At 34.3% G+C, this 23,134-nt stretch overlaps 1 protein-coding gene across 1 annotated transcript in view; it reads right to left on the bottom strand.

The window, feature by feature from the left end:
• Positions 1-23,134, bottom strand: part of fras1 (Fraser extracellular matrix complex subunit 1) — a 1,008,712-nt gene that overhangs the window by 309,911 nt on the left and 675,667 nt on the right. Inside the window, exons 32-33 of the mRNA XM_030143455.1 lie at positions 18,136-18,250; positions 10,420-10,557 (exon numbers count right to left, since the gene is read on the bottom strand). Of these exons, the coding sequence (XP_029999315.1) occupies positions 10,420-10,557; positions 18,136-18,250 (253 nt within the window). The remainder of the gene's footprint in view (positions 1-10,419; positions 10,558-18,135; positions 18,251-23,134) is intronic.

The raw sequence follows: 23,134 nt of genomic DNA on the forward strand, positions 1-23,134 counted from the left end.
GAGCAGGGCTGCCACACTGATGTGAATTTATCCTGCTGTGGTGTTAAAAATTAAAGACGGGAGAAGAAAAGTACCAGTGTTTTGTACCAACCACAATAAACTGGGAGAGTTCTCCAGTCACACACTTTATAAGAGAAAACATAACGAAGACTCTGTCCTCCACTCATGATTCCAACTCACAAATAATCAAACTCCAGACGTATTTATCCAGACACATGATACTGACTCGAAATGTTAAACACAAACAGCTTCATTTGTTTTCGGTTTTCTTGTTTTCTGAATTTGTATTTACTAAAATGCTTTAATTACAATGCACTTAAATGATTTCAGTTTAATGACATTACTATAAAACACAGGTGCCAAACATGCGGCCCGGGGGCCAAACCGGCCCTCCAAAGGGTCCAGTCCGGCCCTTGGATGAATATGTGAAATGCAAAAATTTCACTAAGATATGAACAATCCTTTTAGTTCAGGTTCCACATTCAGACCAATTCAATCTCAAGTGGGTCAGACCAGTCAAATACTATCATAGTAACATATAAATAATGACAACTCCAAATGTTTCTCTTTGTAAATGTTAATATTTTCATGTATTTACCTAAAACAAAGTAGAATTTCACAAAAAATGTGAATAACCTGAACAATATGAACCACCTGAAATATCTTAAGAGAAATAAGTACAATTTCAACAATATTCTACCTGTTATTAAATGTGTTGTAGATCCACTGTGATCTGTAACTTATAACGTACATGTGGAAATGGCAGAAGATTGAGGCAGAATATGTTAAAATTACACTTTTTTTCAGTTTGTCATGTTATTCACATCTTTTGAAAGGATAGTTTGCAGATGTAAACCTTTTCATAATGTAAATTTATTTTTTTTGCTCTAAAACAGAGAAAAGTTTGGAGTCGACATTATTTCTATATTATTATGTTGTTATTTTACTGGTTCGGCCCACTGCAGATCAATTTAGCTGAATGTGGAACTGAACTAAATGAATTTGACAGCCCTGCCTTAAATCATTCAACTCAGCGATACCAAAAAACAGACGTTACGGACTGGTCATCTCACCGTCTAACTCCAATATTTCCCCAAGTTTTCTCCTCAGGACCCATTTTTTTTTTATAAATCCTAAACCATCTTGACCCAATTCACAACAGAGCGTATCTATAAATCATGAGTTGAGTCATTGAGTTGAGTATTTTTTTTGCTCTAAAACATAGAGAAAAGTTTGGAGTCGACATTATTTCTATATTATTATGTTATTATTTCACTGGTCCAGCCCACTTCAGATCAAATTTAGCTGAATGTGGAACTGAACTAAAATGACTTTGACAGCCCTGTTATAAAATGTTAAGTATATTCTACTAATTTGTTTTCTGTAAGCCCGGAATTTGTATTTACTAAAATGCTTTAATTACAATGCACTTAAATGATTTCAGTTTAATGACATTACTATAAATCACAGGTGTCAAACATGCGGCCCGGGGGCCAAACCCGGCCCTCCAAAGGGTCCAGTCCGGCCCTTGGGATGATATGTGAAATGCAAAAATTTCACTAAGATATGAACAATCCTTTTAGTTCAGGTTCCCCATTCAGACCAATTCACCTCAAGTGGGTCAGACCAGTCAAATACTATCATAGTAACATATAAATAATGACAACTCCAAATGTTTCTCTTTGTAAATGTTATATTTTCATGTATTTACACTAAAACAAAGTAGAATTTCACAAAAAATGTGAATAACCTGAACAATATGAACCACCTGAAATATCTTAAGAGAAATAAGTACAATTTCAACAATATTCTACCTGGTTATTAAATGTGTTTGTAGATCCACTGTGATCTGTAAGTTATAACGTACATGTGGAAATGGCAGAATATTGAGGCAGAATATTGTTAAAATTACACTTTTTTTCAGTTTTGTTCATGTTATTCACATCTTTTGAAAGGATACTTTGTAGATATAAAACTTTTCACCAATGTAATTTCGTTTTTTTTCGCTCCTAAAACATAGAGAAAAGTTGGAGTTGACATTATTTATACATTATTATGTTATATTTCACTGGTCCAGCCCACTTCAGATCAAATTTAGCTGAATGTGGAACTGAACTAAAATGAGTTTGACAGCCCTGATATAAAATGTTAAGTATATTCTACTAATTTGTACAACGTAAGCCTGGAATTTGTATTTACTAAAATGCTTTAATTACAATGCACTTAAATGATTTCAGTTTTATGATGTTACTACAAAATGTTCAGTATATTCTACTCATTTGTAGACATAGTTGAAAGTACAAAAAAGTTGAAGTTGAATGGAATTAAATCACTCAGTTTTAGTCATGACCACACCTTTTTATCTTTGCATTGCATTGTGGGTATTGGGCCTGTTGTTGAAACATGTGTTATTTTTATGTGCAGGGGTTTCAGCGGGGCTGTGGTGTTAGTGTTCATTTGGATTTAACCCATAAGGACCCAGTGCGACATCTGTGTCATTTCCCAAATCAAATTGTCTCTATATGAACGGTCGTTATGTAATTTATCACCATTTATTATAATAGTATCTCTGTGTTTTATGTTTTTTCAGTTGAAAATCTGGTGTTTACCTACATTTAATTTACTAATCATGCCGATGTTTATAAAAACGCAGAGTAAAGTTAATTATTTTATCAAAAAATAGAGAAAACTGAAGAAAAGTGACTTTTTCAGTCAAATCTCTCATTAACTGAACTTAAACCCAGTGTGTCCATCCACTGTCATTGATCCAACTCCATGGGTTTTACTGGTGAATCAATGTTGTAGAGGATGACGGTGTTTCCATGGTAATTACAGAGCCTCTGAATGTCAAATATGGTCATATCTGATGACTATGAAAGATGACAAACTGTATTTACACCAATTATGTACATGATTGATAGGATTAATGGATCAGCAGATATTGAACAGTTTATATGATTTTGGTAGATGGTGGATATTTGGGTCTTTATGGGTTAATGTGTGTATATCAGTGTTTATTGGCCTTTTTGTGTTTGTTTTTGTATTTTTGTAGAGCTGCACCATGAGTCAGAGCCAGAAGAAACTATGGCTTACTGTTCATATAAGACTGTTATTGAACAAAAATCTTAATTTCTTGCCAAATTAAAAGCACTCCTGTACTGGCAATGACACTGAGTAAACTTCCACTCATGCTACAATATATGAAGTTAAATAATTTCATAACTATTATGGTCACGAATAGGATTTTGAGTTTGATTAACTTAGAAAAGTTGTTTAATCAATGATATTTCCACATAGTATGACATATATGGCATTACAAGTGAACAATACAACATATGCAAAGCAAAAAATGTTTGCAGATGTTGTATTGTTCACTTGTAATGCCATCTATGTCATACTATGTGGAAATATGGGGCAATGTGTATAAAACTAATTTAGACCCAATAATTAAACTCCAAAAAAAAAGCTATTAGAGTCATAAACAAAGCTGGTTATCTCCAATCAAGTAATCCACTTTTTGTAGAATCTGGTTACTAAAATTTTTTGACATTGTCTATTTAAAACAATGGAATTTATGTTTCGCGTTAAAAGTAAAAACCTTCCTTTTTGTATTCAGAACATTTTAAGTTAAGAGAAGGACATTATAATTTAAGAGGGACGTTTGTGTTTGAAAAATGTAAAGTAAGAACAAACGTTAAATATCAGGTGTTTCAGTTATTGGTGTCAAGCTATGGAACGAACTGAAGGATGAAGTGAAATGTGTAGCTCACTGTTTGAGTTTCAAAAAGAATTTAATTGGTCAAATTATGAAGGGCTATGAAAGTAATATGATTACAAAATAACTTATTACACTGAATGTAGTATAATTTAAGTTTAAGTATTTATCTGCTGCAACTTAAGGTGTGGACTTGGACTAAGGATGGGGATAGGAGAAGCAGAAATAAGGCTTCAGCTTCTTCCTTTTTCAGTTACAAAATGTGTTAATTTTATGTTTGTTTGTTTTTTTAATATGTAGGTGTTTTGTATTTTGTATTTAACTGAAATAAACATTCATTCATTCATTCATAAATTAATCTGGCTGCAATTGAGAAAATTAGTCAGTGTAACCTAAAATGCTGAGTTGAATGGTTGGATAGTGGGATTGATTTTACAACAGATTTAAAGTACAAATAACTTGTCTTTTAGTGTTTTCTACTTAATAGTTTAAGTTCAATACTTTTAGCGTTAAAGTTGAACCTACTTAAACAACTGATTAGTCGATCATTACTCAATATTTAAGTGCAATCACTTGCCTCAAAATTTTTTGAGTAAACTCGACTTATCCGGGCTTACAGTGTATCTTCTGATGGTGCTGATAAACGAGTTAAGCTTTTGAAGGTTTGGTTTGAGCTGAAATCGATGACTTATTGACGATTCAATTATTAATTAAACTGGATGGTACAAGATAAGCCAGCTGTTCAGCAACGGGTTCAAATAATTGTCGTAATGAGATTTATGGACTCGGAACTCACTTTGACTCGCGACAAAGAGAAGGCGCATTGAGAGACACCCGCCCCCCCAGACTTGTGATTGGTCAGTAAAGAATAGATGGTGCATATTGTTCTTATTTATCTATCACACTGGGTTACAAAAAATGTTTTTCGCAAGTCGTCTAGGTTTTTTTTCAACTGAATTCGGACCATTTTGCACCGCTAAATCTAAAAATGACATCTGTTTTTCTCAATCAGGTCAGGTTTTTTTTTGCTAATTTGATTTTGAAAAATTTGGTCTTCTCACAAAATTGATGACATTTTTGTGACTTTATCAGTTGATTTTTTTTTAAATACTTCTCACCCAAAATAGGTTTTAAAAGAAAAAAAAAATCATTTTCTAACAGGATTCCTGTTAGGTACAATGGTGTATTCAGCGCATCTGTAGCAGAATACATCAGGCTTATTTTTGCAAGATCTTTTAGTCGAAGCCATTTCATTCACCTGTAATATTAAAAAAACCATTCATCATAAATTGGCAAAAGTCAAATCTTCAGAACTCATTTATTGCAAGAAATATGAAAGAATTTTGTATCATATGATGTGAAAATGCCCATAAATGTAAGCAAAAATGTTAAAAAGCCAATATGTAGCATAGTTCAGAAAGTTGACCTGACTGAGCAAAATGAATGTGATTTTTGGATTCAGCACCAAAATGATCCTAAATCAGCTCAAAAAACTGAAACAATAAATTTGTTGTTGACCAGTGTTATTGTTCTTATTTATCTATTTTATTTATTTATTTGGTTGTTTTTAATTGTATGGCTTTTTAATCTATTCTTGTATTGTATTCTTTTTATTTGGGTTTTTTTATTCTTCCGTACAGCACTTTTTTCTTTTGTGTACAGTTTCTATGTCTTTAAATCTATTCTGTGTTTTATTCTTCTGTTTTGGTTTGAATTATTCTTCTGAACAGCACTTTGGTCCACTGCAGTTATTTTAAAGTGCTTTACAAGTTAAGTTGGATTGGATTTCACAGCGACTGGCCCAATTCCAGACTGTTTCTCAGTACTGAATACACGAAGAAACTGGATGGCTGGCCAAGCAAGGTAAGGAACCAATATGGTAACTTCATTCACCTTGGTTTTCTACATAATACAAAGTTTTGAAAAATTTCACAAAAGTTATAAGGTCTTGTTAGGTCCTCCAATAACCGCTAAGGTTCACATTTTGAATTTCAGAGTATTTCTATTAATGTCCTATATAGGGTCAAGTGACTATTTTTGGTCATTTCCGCATACATTACAAGACAGTGACAGTAACAGTTGTAAAAGACATGTTCCTTTCACATTACATGTGTTTTTCTTGTATTTTTTTATATTTAGTTCTTCGAGTGTTATTATTATTTTTTGTTTTTGTCATTTTGGATAAGGAACCAAATAAGGTAACTTCATTCATCTTGATTTTCTACATAATACAATTTTTTTTTTTTTTTTAATTTTGCAATCATAATAAACTCTTGTTACGTCCTCCAATAACACGCTAACAGACATTTTTAATTTCACAATATTTCTATAAGTACCCTATATGGGGTTAACTCTTATCGGGCAAGTGACTATTTTTGGTAATTTCCGCATACATCACAAGACAAAGCAATTTCACATTACAGGCATTTTTATGTATTTCTTATATTTATTTCTTGGATTTTGTTTGTTTTTTTGTTCACTTACGGGTAAGACACCAATATGGTCACTTCTTTCACCTTCTTTCATCTTTCGAGTATTTCTATAAGTGAACTATAAAGGGTTAACCCTTTATCAGGCAAGTGACTGTTTTTGGTCATTTCTGCATACATTACAAGACAGAGCAACAGTTCGAAAATACATGTTCCTTCCATATACAGGTGTTTTTCTTGTATTTTTTTATATTTACTTCTTGGAGTATTATTATTATTATTTTTTTTTTTGTCATTTTGGATACGGAGCCAATATGGTCACTTCATTCACCTTGATTTTCTACATAACAAAACAAATTTTGAAAAATCTCACAAAAGTACTAAAGTATGTCCTCCAATAACACACTAACAGACATTTTGAATTCCAGAGTATTTCTATAAGTGAACTATAAAGGGTTAACCCTTTATCAGGCAAGTGACTATTTTTGGTAATTTCCGCATACATTACAAGACAGAGCAACAGTTTGAAAACACATGTTCCTTCCATACTACAGGTGTTTTTCTTGTATTTTTTTTTTTACATTTACCTGTATTTTTTTTTCTACATGACAATACAATTTTTGAAACATTTCACAAACGTTATAAACTCTTGTTACTGCCCTCCAATAACACACTAAGGTTGACATTTTTAATTTCAGACTATTTCTATGAGTGCCCTATAAAGGGTTAAAGCATTAGATTTGATCCAGATCATGTGGTAACTTATGGTTTTCTTATAAATAAAACACACCTAAAGGCATTCGCTGTTTATATCCAATCATTCATAAAAGCCAGAGGTTTATAGTAAAAACACGCCTGCAGTTTGATGGATTTATGACATATTCATTACTACAAATAGACGGTACGTCGGTGTGTTTGTGTGGTGAACATGTAAAATCCCAGCTCTCCTGTTGTTTCGTGAACGGCTCAGCTCAGGTTTGTAATGAATCACTCGCAGCACCTCATCGATTCTGACATTCATTACAGAAGTGGGGTGTGTTACCGCGGGTTACAGAATAAATCATGAGAATTTGAGATTTGCGGCGGCTGTATCAATAATAATCACCTGGAAATAATACGCTGCGGTTAAATCTGCTGCTTTTCTGCGGTGAAACTATTTATAGGAGCCTAATACGGTGCTACGTGTCTGGGATGAACTGGCTGGGTTTCTGCAGAGTGAGTCTGAGGTAACGGTGGGCGGCGGCGGCGGCGTGGCGGCGGCGGCGGCGGCGGCGGACCGCTCAGCTCAGCTCAGCTCAGTTCAGGGTCGATATAAACCAACTGGACTGAAACATCTCCAGAAATAAACACCGCAGCCGCTTCACATCAATTAGATTTGATTTTCTAAATACTTACATCTACAGGCAATAAACAAAAAGAAAGAAAAACACACTCATTAACGGTTTTTAATTAGGAGGAAATCCCCCGAGGTGACGAGCCCATCAGGTAAAAACTCTCAGTTTTGCGTCTTGGGGAATATTCGCCGGCGTTATTATGCAGGCGTCAGGGGTAAACAACGCTCCAAAAACACTAGAACACAACATGAGTTAGTGGTGCATGGACGCCAGATCAATAAGTGGAGAGTGGGAACGAGATAATTAAGTCTTAATAACGCCGGTGATGTTGTGAGTAATGCATCATTCTGCTGCGGTGTTTAACGGTTATTGTCTATCAGTGTGAGGCTGTTACTGTGTTTCTAATAACAGCAAATCCAATAGAACAGACTCCACTCTCACCTGTCCTGTCACACATGTTCACCACGTACCATCACTATTACATCATACTGTTCATTGTGGACATTGGTTTTACACGTTTCTATCATTTTCTCACATATTTTTGTCAAACTGGTGGTCCTCGGCCCATCTTAGACCGTTTCCAGGATGCTGCTTTTTGGCCAAATCCTAAATAAAATCATTCATGAACTCATCACAGCATTATTATTTCATTAGATCATTATCTGTCTGACATATTGTAATTCTACTTTTATGTCACTGTATATAGCCTGTGGAGTTTTATTTATGACTATTACACTGGTCAACAACAAATTTATTGTTTAAGTTTTTTGAGCTGATTTAGGATAATTTTGGTGTGCTGAATCCAAAAATCACATTAATTTTGCTCAATCAGGTCAACTTTCTGAACTTGCTACATATTGGCTTTTTAACATTTTTGCTTACATTATGGCATGTTCACATCATCTGATACAAAATTCTTTCATATTCTTGCAATAACGAGTTCTGAAGATTTGACTTTTGCCAATTTATGATGAATGTTTTTTTTAACTCTTTCGGTGCCAGACAGTTAAGGGGCTATAAGCCTTAAAAGTGCCACAGAATTTGGGGCCGTTTTTCAGGAGTGTATTTCGCATCATTTTATAATCGAAGTCTGAATCGTCATCAGAATTCAATTTCTAGCAGATGGGACTGGTTTTTGACAGATTGCTGTGTTTACGGATTACTACAAAATGGTCATCTAATTTGCATATGATTTCATTCATAAATTCATTCATAAATTTCCCAAGCAGAAAACGAAACGTGAGCTCTTCCTGGTCAAAACCGCTCGTAACTCCGACCGATTGCTACTTAGATTCAAAACGCACCGGACGCAGCCGATTCATTATTGATTGTAATTTGCAGAAGATTTGAAAGAACGTCATCGAAATGTGAGAAAGAAATGGGGGTGGATGGTTGGTTTTGTACACAAATATGGCGTGTACTCAAAGCCGATCTGATCGGCCCGTGGCACTTAAAGGTTGTATTCGTAAAGCCGATTTAAATCGGCCCATGGCACTGAAAGAGTTAATATTACCGGTAAATGAAATGGCTTCGACTAGAAGATCTTGCAAAATAAGCCTGACGTATTCTGCTACATCTGCGCTGAATTACACCATTGTACCTAACAGGAATCAAGTCACAAGTTTCATAAAGTGGCTGTACCAATCTTATTTTGGTATTAATTTATATATTTTGTGAGAAGATGAAATTTTTCAAAATCAAATTAGCAAAAAAACCTGACCTGATTGTGAAAAACAGATGTCATTGTTGGATTTAGCGTGCAAAATGGTTCTAATTCAGTTGAAAAACCTAGACAACTTGCAAAAAACCTTTTTTTGTAACCCAGTGTAATTATTATTTTTATTACCACCCCCACCCCCGAAGGGGAGGCAAGGGGTATTGTTGTTGGTTTGTTTGTTTGTTTGTTAACACTTTAGCAGCAAAACTATTGGTTGAATTCAGACCAAATTGGGTTTATACATTGCCAGTGACCCAATAGATGTGATTACATTTTGGGAAAAGTAGGTCCAAGTTTAAATTTTAAGATTTTTTTAAAATCTTCCCATTTACTTATAATGGGCAAAATATGTGCAGGGGGCGGGTTTGTTGTTACTTCATTATATTATAATCTGTCTGACATATTGCAATTCTACTGTTATGTTAATTTGTATATAGCCTATTAAGTTTTATTATTTACAACCCCCCCCCCCCCCCCCCCCCAAAAAAACAACAACAACAACAAAAAAAAAAAAAGGTTTATAGATTACCAGTGACCCAGAATGATGATTACATTTTGGGAAAAGTAGGTCAAAGTTCAAATATTTTATGAATTTTTAAAATCTTTTTTCCCCTTATTTCTTATAATGGTTAAATTGCCTATGCTGTCCATGCCTATGGAGTTTTACTATTTACGACCCCCCCCCCCCAAAAAAAAAACAAAAAAACAAAAAAAAACAAAAAAAAAAAAAAGGGTTTATAGATTGCCAGTGATCCAGAATAGATGTGATTACCTTTTGGGAAAAGTAGATCAAAGTTACATTTTTTTATGATTTTTTTCCCCATTACTTATACATGGATGAAATTAGTCCTATGCCGTCTATGTCTATACAGGCATAGACATGATGACATCAGATGGAGCGAAGCCAAAATAAGATACAATATGTGCGAGGTGGCGGGGTTTTGTTGTACCTGGAACCGCTTGTATGGTTTGTTTTGCCCACTGTGGGATCCATGAAGTTTAATCTATTCCAATCTACTCTAATTTAATCCAGTCTACTTTAATGTAATCTAATCTAATCTCATAGTCCTACACTGCTCCTGTTCCAACTTTTTCTTAAATGTGAGGAATAAATATTTATAAATGACATAAAGTTTAAGTGTGTTGTGGTGAAACTTTAACTACGTCTTATGTTGGTGTAAAAACAGACACTTATCTGAAACCTAAACTGAGTGTGAATCTCACCGATGAACGAGTACTGGTAGAGCTCCTGGAGGTGTGTCGGGGCCTGAGGAGGTCTGTAGATGATCTTTCCGTTGTCTACGTCGTCTTGAGTGAAATGTTTCACGTGGACGTGGGGTCTGTCACGATGCTCGATAGCGCCTGAAACAGGAAAAACAGATAGTTTAGACCTCACACATACGTACTGAATGTACGCAGAGGACGGACGGTCTGTATCCGTCTGCGTCTTTAACGTAACTTGCAGTCACTGTTACTTTTGTCACCGTCGTATATTTTAAAAAATCTCCACACTGCTGACTTTACTCCTCAGCTGCATACCTGCTGAACTATGAGGTGAACGGCACACTGACGTCAAGTGATACCGGTGTGTTTGTATCGGAGCACTTTACAGGTATGAATATTATTACACAAAGGGTGCAATTTTTTGCTCAATGATTTTCATCCGGTGGGGGGGGGGGGGGGGGGGGGGGCGTGGCGCAACCAACCAATGTAAATACCAGCAGGTTGTTATGGAATTATATTTGTGCCAGTTCTTGAGCGAGCAATGATAGATTCTGAGCACACAATTAGAGATTTTGATCACATAAAAATATATTTTGCAAGCACATCAATTATATTTCAAAAAGAAATTACGCTTGAGCGAAACAAAAAGCGATATTGTGCTCCATAAATGCGTTTGCATGTTAGTTTTACTCATAATGTTCTCTCACAAATTCTTTCCATGGCGCACAAACAGACCGCTGCGCTCGCTCACTTTCCCCTTCCCTCTCTCGCTCACCTCCCTCTCCCTGCGCGCTCAGGTTTTCGTGTCCGCACGTTCAACTTCACACACACGTTACAATTGTGCCACAAAACCACCCAATCGGAGAGCTTGCAGAAGTACACTCTGATTGGCTGTTCGCTCTCCAATTAGCTCGCTAGTTACATTTACCCCAAAAAAAAAGCGCCTCGATGAGACAGACACGGATCGGAAGAGGAGGAATTGATTCTACACAAACTTTGGTCAGTATTTATTATTATTATTATAATTATTGTCTCGGGTAAATGTAACTAGCGAGCTAATTGGAGAGCGAACAGCCAATCAGAGTGTACTTCCGCAAGCTCTCCGATTGGTTGGTTTTGTGGCACAATTGTAACGTGTGTGTCAAGTTGAGCGTGCGGACACGACAACCTGAGCGCGCAGGGAGAGGGAGGTTGAGCGAGAGAGGGAAGGGGAAAGTGAGCGAGCGCAGCGGTCTGTTTTGTGCGCCATGGAAAGAATTGTGAGAGAACATTATGAGTAAAACTAACATGCAAACGCATTTATGGAGCACAATATCGATTTTTGTTCGCTCAAGTGTAATTTCTTTTTGAAATATAATTGATGTGCTCGCAAAATATATTTTTATGTGCTCAAAATCTCTAATTGTGTGCTCAGAATCTATCGTTGCTCGCTCAAGAAACTGGCACAAACATAATTCTATAGGTTGTGACAGTTTTCTTCCACCTACATCCGACATTACTGACACTAACGTTCACCTGAACCGAACTGTCGGAAGTCTCAGAATTCGCGAATGTCCCCATGCACTGGGGCGCTGTAAAGGGGGGGTGTAACATGACAACTTCATGGGGCCCAGCATTTGTGTGTCCAGTGCAGGGGTCAGCAACCTTATTATCAGTCAGAGCCATTTTACCCCCTCTTGTGCCAAAGGCAAGGGAAGTTTATTTGTATCGTACATTTCAGCAACAAGGCAATTCAAGGTGCGTCACACAGGACATTGAAATGCAATGACAGGGAAAAAGAAACCCATTTAAAACAGTATAAAAGAAACACGTAAAAGGTGATTAAAAACAACACATAAAACCCCCCCCAAAATAAAAATGAATAAAAATAAATAAATAATAATATTAATAAAATAAAATAAAAATAAAAATAAAAACTGAGGGGTAGGATTAAATAAGTTCATACTTCTTCCTACTCCTTTTCGACCATAGCAAAATCAGACTTGTATGTGCTTGGAGATTGATTCTGTCCATTTGAATGTTTTATTTTGTTTTTATTTTGTTTGTTTTGTTTTTTTTTTGCATGTTCGAAATAAATAAATAAATCAAATCAAATATAACTGCCCCCCGACAAAAAAACAAAACAAAAAAACAACCAAAAACATCCCCTATCTGTTTTCTGTGACAAATCACACCCTGAACACAACACTCAGTACCCGATACCAGTATCAGGTATCGGTACATCCCTGGCAATTTACATAAAAAAATAATGCAAACAAAGAATATTTGTAAAAAAACAGAATTTAAATAGTGCAAATAACATGAGAAATAGTGCAACTGTGATGAGAAGATAGACAGGTGAAGATAAATAGTGTGAGAATAATAATGGGAGAGACTGTAAACTGTAAACAGATATTGCACATTGTATTGAATATAATGAGATACTGCAGTAAAACTCGGTGGTATTACAGTGTTTATTGTGGTGATAGCTGTGGGACAGAAGCTATCCTTCAGTCTATTGAGGACAACAGCTCAAACAAATTATAGGTTATTATTTTATTCTTTTACTGGTCTGACTCGCTTTAGAGAGTGTAAGTGGTTTAACAGCTTTGATTTTCCGTATTTCCGCATCTTTCTTTGTAAAATATCACCTAATTCCCTCAGATGCACATCAACACTTTTCAGGTTAAAACTGTAGATCATTTATTGAACAGACTTTATTTGTGTCACCGAATAAAACCGCATATCAAAGACTTCAATTACTTGCAACAACAAGTAGGTTTTTGTGCATAAACTGTGGTTGTGATTCATTGAAGTGTCTGCTTTGCCTGTTCGAGGTAATATTAAAAGGTGATGGCAGTGAAAATGTCCTGGAACATGTGCATAAATTGACTCAACTCATGATTTATAGATACGCTCTGTTGTGAACTGGGTCAAGATGGTTTAGGATTTATAAAAAAAAAAAGGGTACTGAGGAGAAAACTTGGGGAAATATTGGGAGTTAGACGGTGAGATGACCAGTCCGTAACGTCTGTTTTTGGTATCGCTGAGTTGAATGATTTAAGGCAGGGCTGTCAAATTCATTTTTAGTTCAGTTCCACATTCAGCTAAATTTGAACTGAAGTGGGCCGAACCAGTAAAATAACAACATAATAATATAGAAATAATGTCGACTCCAAACTTTCTCTGTTTTAGAGCAAAAAAAATAATTTACATTATGAAAAGGTTTACATCTGCAAACTATCCTTTCAAAAGATGTGAATAACATGAACAAACTGAAAAAAAAGTGTAATTTTAACAATATTCTGCCTCAATATTCTGCCATTTCCACATGTACGTTATAACTTACAGATCACAGTGGATCTACAAACACACAAAACATTTAATAACAAACAGAATATTGTTAAAATTGTACTTATTTCTCTGAAGACATTTCAGGTTGTTCATATTTGTTCAGGTTATTCACATTTTTTTTTGCAAAATTATACTTTGTTTTAGTGTACATACGTGAAAATATTTACATTTACATAGAGAAACATTTGGAGTTGTCATTATTTATGTATTGTTATGATAGTATTTGACTGGTCTGACCCACTTGAGATTGAATTGGTCTGAATGTGGAACCGGAACTAAAAGGATTGTTCATATCTTAGTGTAATTTCTGCATTTCACAAAATCATCCCTAGGCCCGGACTGGACCCTTTGGTGGGCTGGATTTGGCCCCCGGGCCGCATGTTTGTCACCTGTGCATTAGCTGATCCTGCAATCAAGGTAGTTATTATTATTATTATGGAAAAGACAGAGGAAAAATACACTTTGTACTTGAAATACAAATAAAAACTAACTGAAGCTGTATTGAACCGGTTTTACACAACTAAGGCTAAGGTTAATGGCGTTCATTTTGTCTTCTGTTAATGTAATTACACTTTCCTTTTTTCTTTTGTTCAGACCAGGTATAGTTTTAAGATGTTACCTGCTTGACAGTTACTATACCTTGTCTGAACAAAAAAAAAAAAAAAAAAAAAAAAAAGAAAAGCATATCTGTGTAGTTAAAGGTAGGGTAGGCAATGTTTTCCTGTTTTCCACATTTTTACTAAATTGCTTAAAATTCCCTTCACACCCCGATTGCAACCGATTAATTAAATCCTCTAACACAAATATAAAAAAATTTAATCATTTGCGGAACATACAGGACTGAAAAAACACCATCCAATCATTTTAACTGGCCTATCCAAATGATTGAACGGTGACATGTCAATCAAACTCAACTGCCATTTGTCCCTCCCCCCTCTGCGAGTCCAATCAGGTACTCTGGAGGCGTGGCTTCGGGGTGAAATCTGAAGAAAGGGGTTTGGACTTTTGAATTGTGTATTTTCAAAATGTAGCTTACTCGAACCGTTTTTCCAGGATCTCCTACCCAGAGGTGGGAAGTAACGAAGTATAAGTACTTTGTTACTGTACTTAAGTAGATTTTTTTTAAGTATCTGTACTTTACTTGAGTATTTATTTTTCTGGTAACTTTTTACTTTTACTCCCTACATTTTTGCATAAATATCTGTACTTTATACCAAGGTTATTATCGTTAACGAAAACTAACGAAATGACGAAAACTAGAATTGTAAAAACATTTTCGTTAACTGATATAAATAAACACTATAATTAAAAGAAAAAAACGATAACTGACTGAAACTGTATTGTGAGCTTACAAAACTAACTAAAACAGATAAAAATTGTGGATAAAATTCCCTGCGTTTTCGTCTATGTCAACGTTGGATTGATACGAAATCGATTTATTTCGCTCTAGCAATTTTAGCTAGCGGCACCATACGACACTTCACGGTCCGTCACTTTTCGTCACTTGTAGTTTTAGAGTCCTCTTATCGTCCGAACTCTACCTGGAAACATGGAGACTAAAGTTGGGAGAAAGCAGCAGAATTCTGTCTGGGATTAATTTGAATACGATGACGAAGAAGATAAAAGATACGACAAAACTAAAATTAATACTGAAACGAAACTAAAACTAAGCATTTAGAAAAAAATTAAAACTAATAAAAACTAGCAAACCTGCTCTAAAAACGAATTAAAACTAACTGAATTAGAGAAAAAAAAAGTCCAAACTAAATAAAACTAAACTATAATGAAAAATCCAAAACTATTAGAACCTTGCTTTCTACTCCTTACATTCTCAGAATAGGCTCGTTACTTTTTTCGAACTAAACAGATGTGACAGTACGGAAAATACATCGCTTCAGAGGGAAAATCAGAAACTTTTATGATTTTGTCTCGTGAAATAAATATTGTTTCTTTCATGGCAAAAATGCAGTTTTACTTTTTACTTTTGTACTTTATTACAATTGAGAAGTTGTATTTTTTTTTTTACTTTCACTTAAGTAAAGGAGTTGAATCAGTACTTCTACTTTTATGAGAGTATTTTTTCACACAAGTAGCTGTACTTTTACTTAAGTACAGAATGTGAGTACTTTTACCACCTCTGTTCCAAGGTTATAATAGTTTTGGATTTTTCATTATAGTTTAGTTTTACTTAGTTTTTACTTTTTTTTTTTCTCTAATTCAGTCTCAGTTCGTTTTTAGAGCAGGTTTGCTAGTTTTTATTAGTTTTAATTTTTTTCTAAATGCTTAGCTTCAGTTTAGATTTATATCTTTTCTCTTCTTCTCCGTCATATTCAAATACTCTGCTGCTTTCTCCCAACTTTAGTCTCCATGTTTCCAGGTAGAGTGGAGACCAGAAGACGACTCTAAACAACAAGTGACGGACCACAAAGTGTCGTATGGTGCCGCTAGCTAAAATTGCTCGAGTGAAATAAATTAAAAATAAATCAATTTTATATCAATCTGACATTGACAAAAACGAAAATGAAGTGAATTTTATCCATAAATGTCACACTTTCAGTCAGTTATCGTTTTTTTTCTTTTAATTAGAGTTTTTATTTATTTATTTCAGTTCACCAAAATGTTTTTTTCAATTCTAGTTTGGTCATTTCGTTAGTTTTCGTTAACGATAATAACCTTGCTCTGCTCCTACCCCACACCTTTCAGAACAAACCACAGCTGGTGCTGACGCTGCAGGAGTCTAGTCGAATTAAGTCCAGGACGACGTTTATGACAAAAGGCACATGTTCATCTGGAGCCGTCCTCGTCCTCATTGGCTCCGTTCTAAACGATTTCTACTCAAATTTGTCAGTCCATCAGCTGATGAATGTGACTCATTGTAAATCGTTCTGTCCTTCCATTAGACACAGAGCTGGAAATGATACACCAGTCTGTCAAATGGGCCGCCGCTGAAATTAATGGCTACGGTTGTGAACTGCACATTACATCCAACACAAAAGAAATCAACGACTCATTTTTATAAATGTCCAGACGCACAGCCGATATTTAAGCCTTTTTTCTTCTGAAACATGAAGCTGCTGAGTAAGACTGAACGAACACAATGCATGGAGAACCACAACTGGGAACACACTTCCATTAGCCCTTTAAGACTAGAGTGATGATAGGCCCAGATTTATTTATTTTTATTTGAGTTTTTTTTTGCAATATGAGTTTTTTTTTTGCAATAAAAGTGTCAGAATTTTTTTTTTTTTTTTTTTTTTAACTTTTAAACTGTTTACTGTATATGTGAATTAATGCTATGTAATGCATGTGTAAACTAATGCTATGTAATGCGTGGGTGTAGACTTAATTTTTAAAATGTTTCATATACAAAAAATATGCAAAAATACACTAAAAACATACCAAAGTATACTAAAAATCAGCAAAAATACACTAAAGTATATAAAAAAATCAGCAAAAATACACTAAAATATACAAAAAATATGGAAAATGCACTAAAAACATACAAAACTATACAATAATATGAAAAATACACTAAAGTATACAAAAAATATGCAAAAATACACTAAAGCATACAAAAAATATGCAAAAATACACTAAAATATACTAAACTACACTAAAAACATGCAAAAATACACTAAAATATAAAAAAAAAAAAAAAGGAAAAATGCAGTAAAAACATACAAAAGTATATAATAAATATGCAAAAATACACTAAAGTATACAAAAAAATATGCAAAAATACACTAAAAACATACCAAAGTATACTAAAAATAAGCAAAAATACACTAAAGTATACAAAAATATGCAAAAATACACTAAAATATACTAAACTACACTAAAAATATGCAAAAATACACTAAAATATACAAAAATATGGAAAAATACACTAAAAACGCACAAAAGTATACAATAAATATGCAAAAATACACTAAAGCATTCAAAAAGTATGCAAAAATACACTAAAAGTGTACCAAAGTATACTAAAAATAAGCAAAAATACACTAAAGTACACAAAAAACATGCAAAAATACACTAAAAACAAAGTAGACAAAATACACATAAATACATATATCTAATGCACATTTGTAGTTTTGATGTTTACATGTTAATATTTGAATGTTTCTGCAACAGAAAGTACATTGTGCCTATTATTTTGTTTGTTTGTTTTTTTTTCAAATTATTTCAGTGTGTGTACAAGTACTTTCTGAACATTTGGACCACACTTCAACAATACCGCCATAATAATGAGAACCGTGATAATTTTGGTCACAATAACCATGATGTGAAATTCATATGGTTTCATCCCTAGTCTGCTCATAAACCTGGTTCCTCTGCTAGAACTGAGACTGTTCCGCTTCCGTCTGGGTGTGTTCGTTTACTGACCTTGTCCTGGGGGGAGGGGTTTGGTGATGTTGTAGATGAGCTTCTCGCTGGGAGTCTCAGTGTCGATAAAGGACAGCGCTGCCGGCGTTATCTCCGTCACCCGATCCTCCAGAGCCTGAACACACAGTCCCAGATATGTTGAACCAGGAGCAGAGATAAAACAACAGTGTAGTGATTGTAGTGCACCGCTCATGTTCAGACCACCCACCGTACTGTTCCACTCACACAGACGAGTACAGGACACACCAAGAAATATTAGGGACAAAAACACTCCGAGACAAATGACTGCAGTGGTTTCACACCTTTTTTTTGGCTCGTGACAGATTTCTGGCGACCCCAGACATTCAAAAATCAGACACTTTTTTGCTAAAATTAATTTGTTTTTGATCATGTCATAATAAAGGTTAATTTTAGACACATTTAGTCTATATAATGTATATTATTCTGGACGGAGGCAGTAAATCCAGGTGTAGATTACTGCACAAAGTGGGAATTTTGATTTTCCTTGGTCAGGATATGTACAGTCAGTCCAGCTGTGATTTCCAAGGCTGACAATTAATACTGAACAAACAAGAACTCAAACTATGAATTATGAAAGAGCTGCAGCATCTGAAACTGACCACAATGAACATCTGACAGATAAACAGAACCACAGTGCTGCAGTTTCACACTCACAGTTTGTCTTTTATGAATTGGGATTGTCTCTGTCAACTCACCATATATTTTTTTATAAGTAAGTTTGTTTGTTTTTTTAAAATTTTGATCAATTACTAGAAATTTCAGGCGACCCCATTTGAATTCCAGGTGACCCCACGTGGGGTGCCGATCCCAAGGTTGAAAAACACTGAATTACAGGCTCTTTCAGAATGCTAAAATAAGCTCTTTGCCATGAAAATGAAAAGGACTCAACTGGTTTTAGCGACACAAAACATAACTCACACTAGAAAAAATCTAAATCTGACCAAGTGTATTTTTCTCATTTCTAGTCCAAATATCTCATCACACTTAAAATACAACAGAATCACCTAAAGAGGAACTTTTCAGTGAGACATAAGAACTGATTTTTAGACAATAGATCTGGAAAATCTGATTTCATGAAATCTTACTAAGATAATTTTCACTTGTTCCATTGGCAGATTTCTTTTTGTGTGAATTAAGCAAAAAAAAAAAAAAAAAAAATTGAATTTAGCCAAAAAAATCTTGAAATAAGCAAAAACAAAATCTTGACATAGCAAAAAAAAATCTTCGAATTAAGCACAAAAAAAAAAATCTTGAATTAAAAAAAAAATCTTGAATTAAGCAAAAAATAATAATTTTTTTTGAATAAAGCAGAAAAAAACCTTGAATCAAGCAAAAAATTATCTTGAATTAAACAAAAAAAAATTAAAATAGCAAAAATAAATCTTGAATTAAAAAAAATCTTGAATTAAGCAAAAAAAAATCTTGAATTAAGTAAAAAAAAAAAAAAAAACACCCTTGAATTAAGCAAAAGAATTTATCTTGAATTAAACAAAAAAAATCTTGAATTAAGCAAAAAAAATCTTGAAATAGCAAAAAAAAAAATCTTGAATTCAGCAAAAAAAAAAAAAAAAAAAAAATCTTGAATTCAGCAAAAAAAAAATTCTTGAATTAAGCAAAAAAATCTTGAAATAGCAAAAAAAAATCTTGAATTAAGCAAAAAAAATTGAATCAAGCAAAAAAAAAAAAAAACATGAATTATGAAACAAAATATCTTGAATTAAACAAAAAAAAAATCTTTAATTAGGCAAAAAAAAAAAAAAAAAAAAAAATTGAAATAGCCAAAAAAAAAAAAAAAAATAAATTATTTAATCTTGAATTAAGCATAAAAAATCTGCCGATGGAACAAGTGAAAATCACCTTGGTAAGATTTCTGGAAATCAGATTTTCCAGATCTATTGTCTAAAAATCAGTTCTTATATCTCACTGAAAAGTTCCTCTTTAGGTGATTCTGTCTGATTTTAAGTGTGATGAGATATTTTGGACTAGAAATGAGACAAATCAGAGTTGGATTTTGTGCAGTGCAGAGGTGAGGCATTGTGGGACGGCTGATTAAACCATGGCAGGCGCCTCTCCAAGGCCAGGTCCAACATTACCATATCGCTGTCAGACAAGCCGACTACAGCCTCATGCATATGTATGTATGTAAACAGACTGAGCAACGGACACTCGTAAATAACCTGCACGGCCTCAACTAGACTGATTTACAGGAGCCTGGGCTGTTTTTGGACAATGTGAGGGGAGGTTTTTATCCTGTATCCACTGACAGACTGTATATAGAAGAGTCTGGACATGAAAGGATGGATTTAGGAACATGCTGGATGTTTGTTTTAGTATTTTTCACTTTGACTGAACTTCAATCACTAAAACCAGCGTCCTGTAGTGTGTTTTGCACAGACTTGTAAAGGTCGATATTTTCATTGTTTTTCTCATCAATACTGTTTTGTAAAATGTACAGTTCATTACACAGTTTCTTCATTGCTGCTGAAGTGAGATGATAAACAAAAAAATAGGATCAGTGTCCTTGTACTGGATGTCAGCGTCCTGTTCGATGTGAATCAATCCCCAGTTGAAAGTGTGAGGTCGTCAGGTTCTGTTCGATGTTCCGGTCCTGTGGTCTGGATGCAGGTCAATCTAACTATAGAAGTGGGCGGGACTTTCACTGGAGGAGAGCTCAACTCATCCAGTCAAAGTCCATATACGACTTCTATCAGTGATCAATAGGAACTATATTGATATCGGTCACCATTTAAATGTTATAAACTATCCAAATATGGACCATTAGAAGGAAAGGAACATTCATAATGTTTCAGTAATTTGTAAAAAAAAAAATCAAAAATCAAAAATTCTCAAAACTGTGAACGAAGTTTGTTGACATTGTCCCAAGGAAGACACTTTTTTTTTAAATTAATCCAAAAAGCTGTTTCAGAGAAGAAGACTGTTGAAATCTAGACATTGGTGACCTTGAGTTTGACCCTTCAAGGTCACTCAAGGTCAAAGGTCATTGTACAAAATCAAAGTCCATATATGACTTCCTGTCAGTGATCAGTTGTAACTAAATTGTTATCTATAACCATTTACATATCATAAACCATCAATATATGGACTATTATAAGTACAGACACATTTTTAATATTTCAAATATTTATCAAAAATTCAAAAATGTAAATTTCTCAAAACTGTGACCGAATTTTGGAGACATTGTCCCAGGGAAGATACATATAAAATTAGAAACAAATCTGACCAGCAACTTCTGGGGAAAAGTTCTAGACATTGATGACCTTGAGTTTGACCCTTCAAGGTCACTCAAGGTCAAAGGTCATTGTACCAAATGAAAGTTCATAAATGACTTCCTATAAGTGATCAGAAGTAATCATACTGATATCTGTAACCATTTCCACGTTATAAGTCATCAAAATATGTACCATTAGAAGTAAAGGCACATTTTTAATATTTCAAAAAATTTGTCAAAAATTCAAAAATCTAAATTTCTCAAAACTGTGAATGATCTTTGTCGACCTTGTCCCAAGAAAGATACATACAAACTTTGAAATGAATCTGAAAATTAGTTTAGGAGAAGAAGACTGTTGAAATGTAGACATATGTGACTTTGAGTTTGACCCTTCGAGGTCACTCAAGGTCAAAGGTCATTGTACCAAATCAAAGTCCATATATGACTTCCTGTCAGTGATCAATAGTAACTAAATTGATATCTATAACCATTTACATATTATAAACCATCAATATATGGACTATTATAAGTAAAGACACATTTTCAATATTTCAAATATTTACCAAAAATTCAAAAATCTAAATTTCTCAAAAGTGCGACCAAATTTTGAAGACATTGTCCCAGGGAAGAGACATATGAAATTAGAAATGAATCTGACCAGCAATTTCTGAGGAAAAGTTCTAGACATTGATGACCTTGAGTTTGACCCTTCAAGGTCACTCAAGGTCAAAAGTCGTTGTACCAAATGAAAGTTCATATATGACTTCCTATAAGTGATCGATAGTAATTATACTGATATCTGTAACCATTTCCACGTTATAAGTCATCAAAATATGTATGTGCACATTTTTAATATTTCAAAAAAAATGTCAAAAATTCAAAAATCTAAATTTCTCAAAACTGTGAATGATCTTAACGACCTTGTCGCAAGAAAGATACATACAAACTTTGAAATGAATCTGAAAATTAGTTTCGGAGAAAAAGACTGTTGAAATCTAGACATATGTGACTTTGAGTTTGACCCTTCAAGGTCACTCAAGGTCAAAGGTCATTGTACCAAATGAAAGTTCATATATGACTTCTGTCAGTGCCCAATAGTAACTATATTAATATCTGTGACCATTTACATGTTATAAACCATCAAAATATGGACCATTAGAAGGAAAGGCACATTTTTAAATCCAGGTATCTCAAAACTGTGAACAGACTTCGTAGACATTGTCCAAAGGAAGTGATACATGGTAGTTTCGTAGCCTTTGTGAGATGTTTGGCCGAGGCGAGACGAGGCCTACTTTCCCTCAACTATCAGGCGGCTTAACGCTGGGATGTGACTGAAGGTGATTTGATATTTATTGTGTTATAATTCTTTTTTAGCATCTTGGTTATTTCATTTCCTTTCACTGCTGAACTTCTTGCCCTGTTGTGGTTGTGTTGGTGCTGACAGGTGAATGTGTGTCTGTGGCTGTCACATGCTGTTATGAATGGCTTGAATTTGTTGGTTTGTCCCTAATTGTTTTTCTGTTCAATAAGGCAGGGTAACTGTGAACTGAATTGCCCTTCGGGGATTAATAAAGTCAGTGTTTTTCAACCTTAGGATCAGGACCCCATGTGGGGTCACCTGGAATTCAAATGGGGTCGCCTGAAATTTCTCGTAATTGATAAGAAAAAAAAAAAATACTAACAAAAAATATATGGTGAGTTGACAGAGACAATCCCAATCCATAAAAGTCATGACAAACTGTGAGTGTG

Source organism: Sphaeramia orbicularis, chromosome 9, assembly GCF_902148855.1.
Source record: "Sphaeramia orbicularis chromosome 9, fSphaOr1.1, whole genome shotgun sequence".
Classification (NCBI taxonomy): domain Eukaryota; kingdom Metazoa; phylum Chordata; class Actinopteri; order Kurtiformes; family Apogonidae; genus Sphaeramia; species Sphaeramia orbicularis.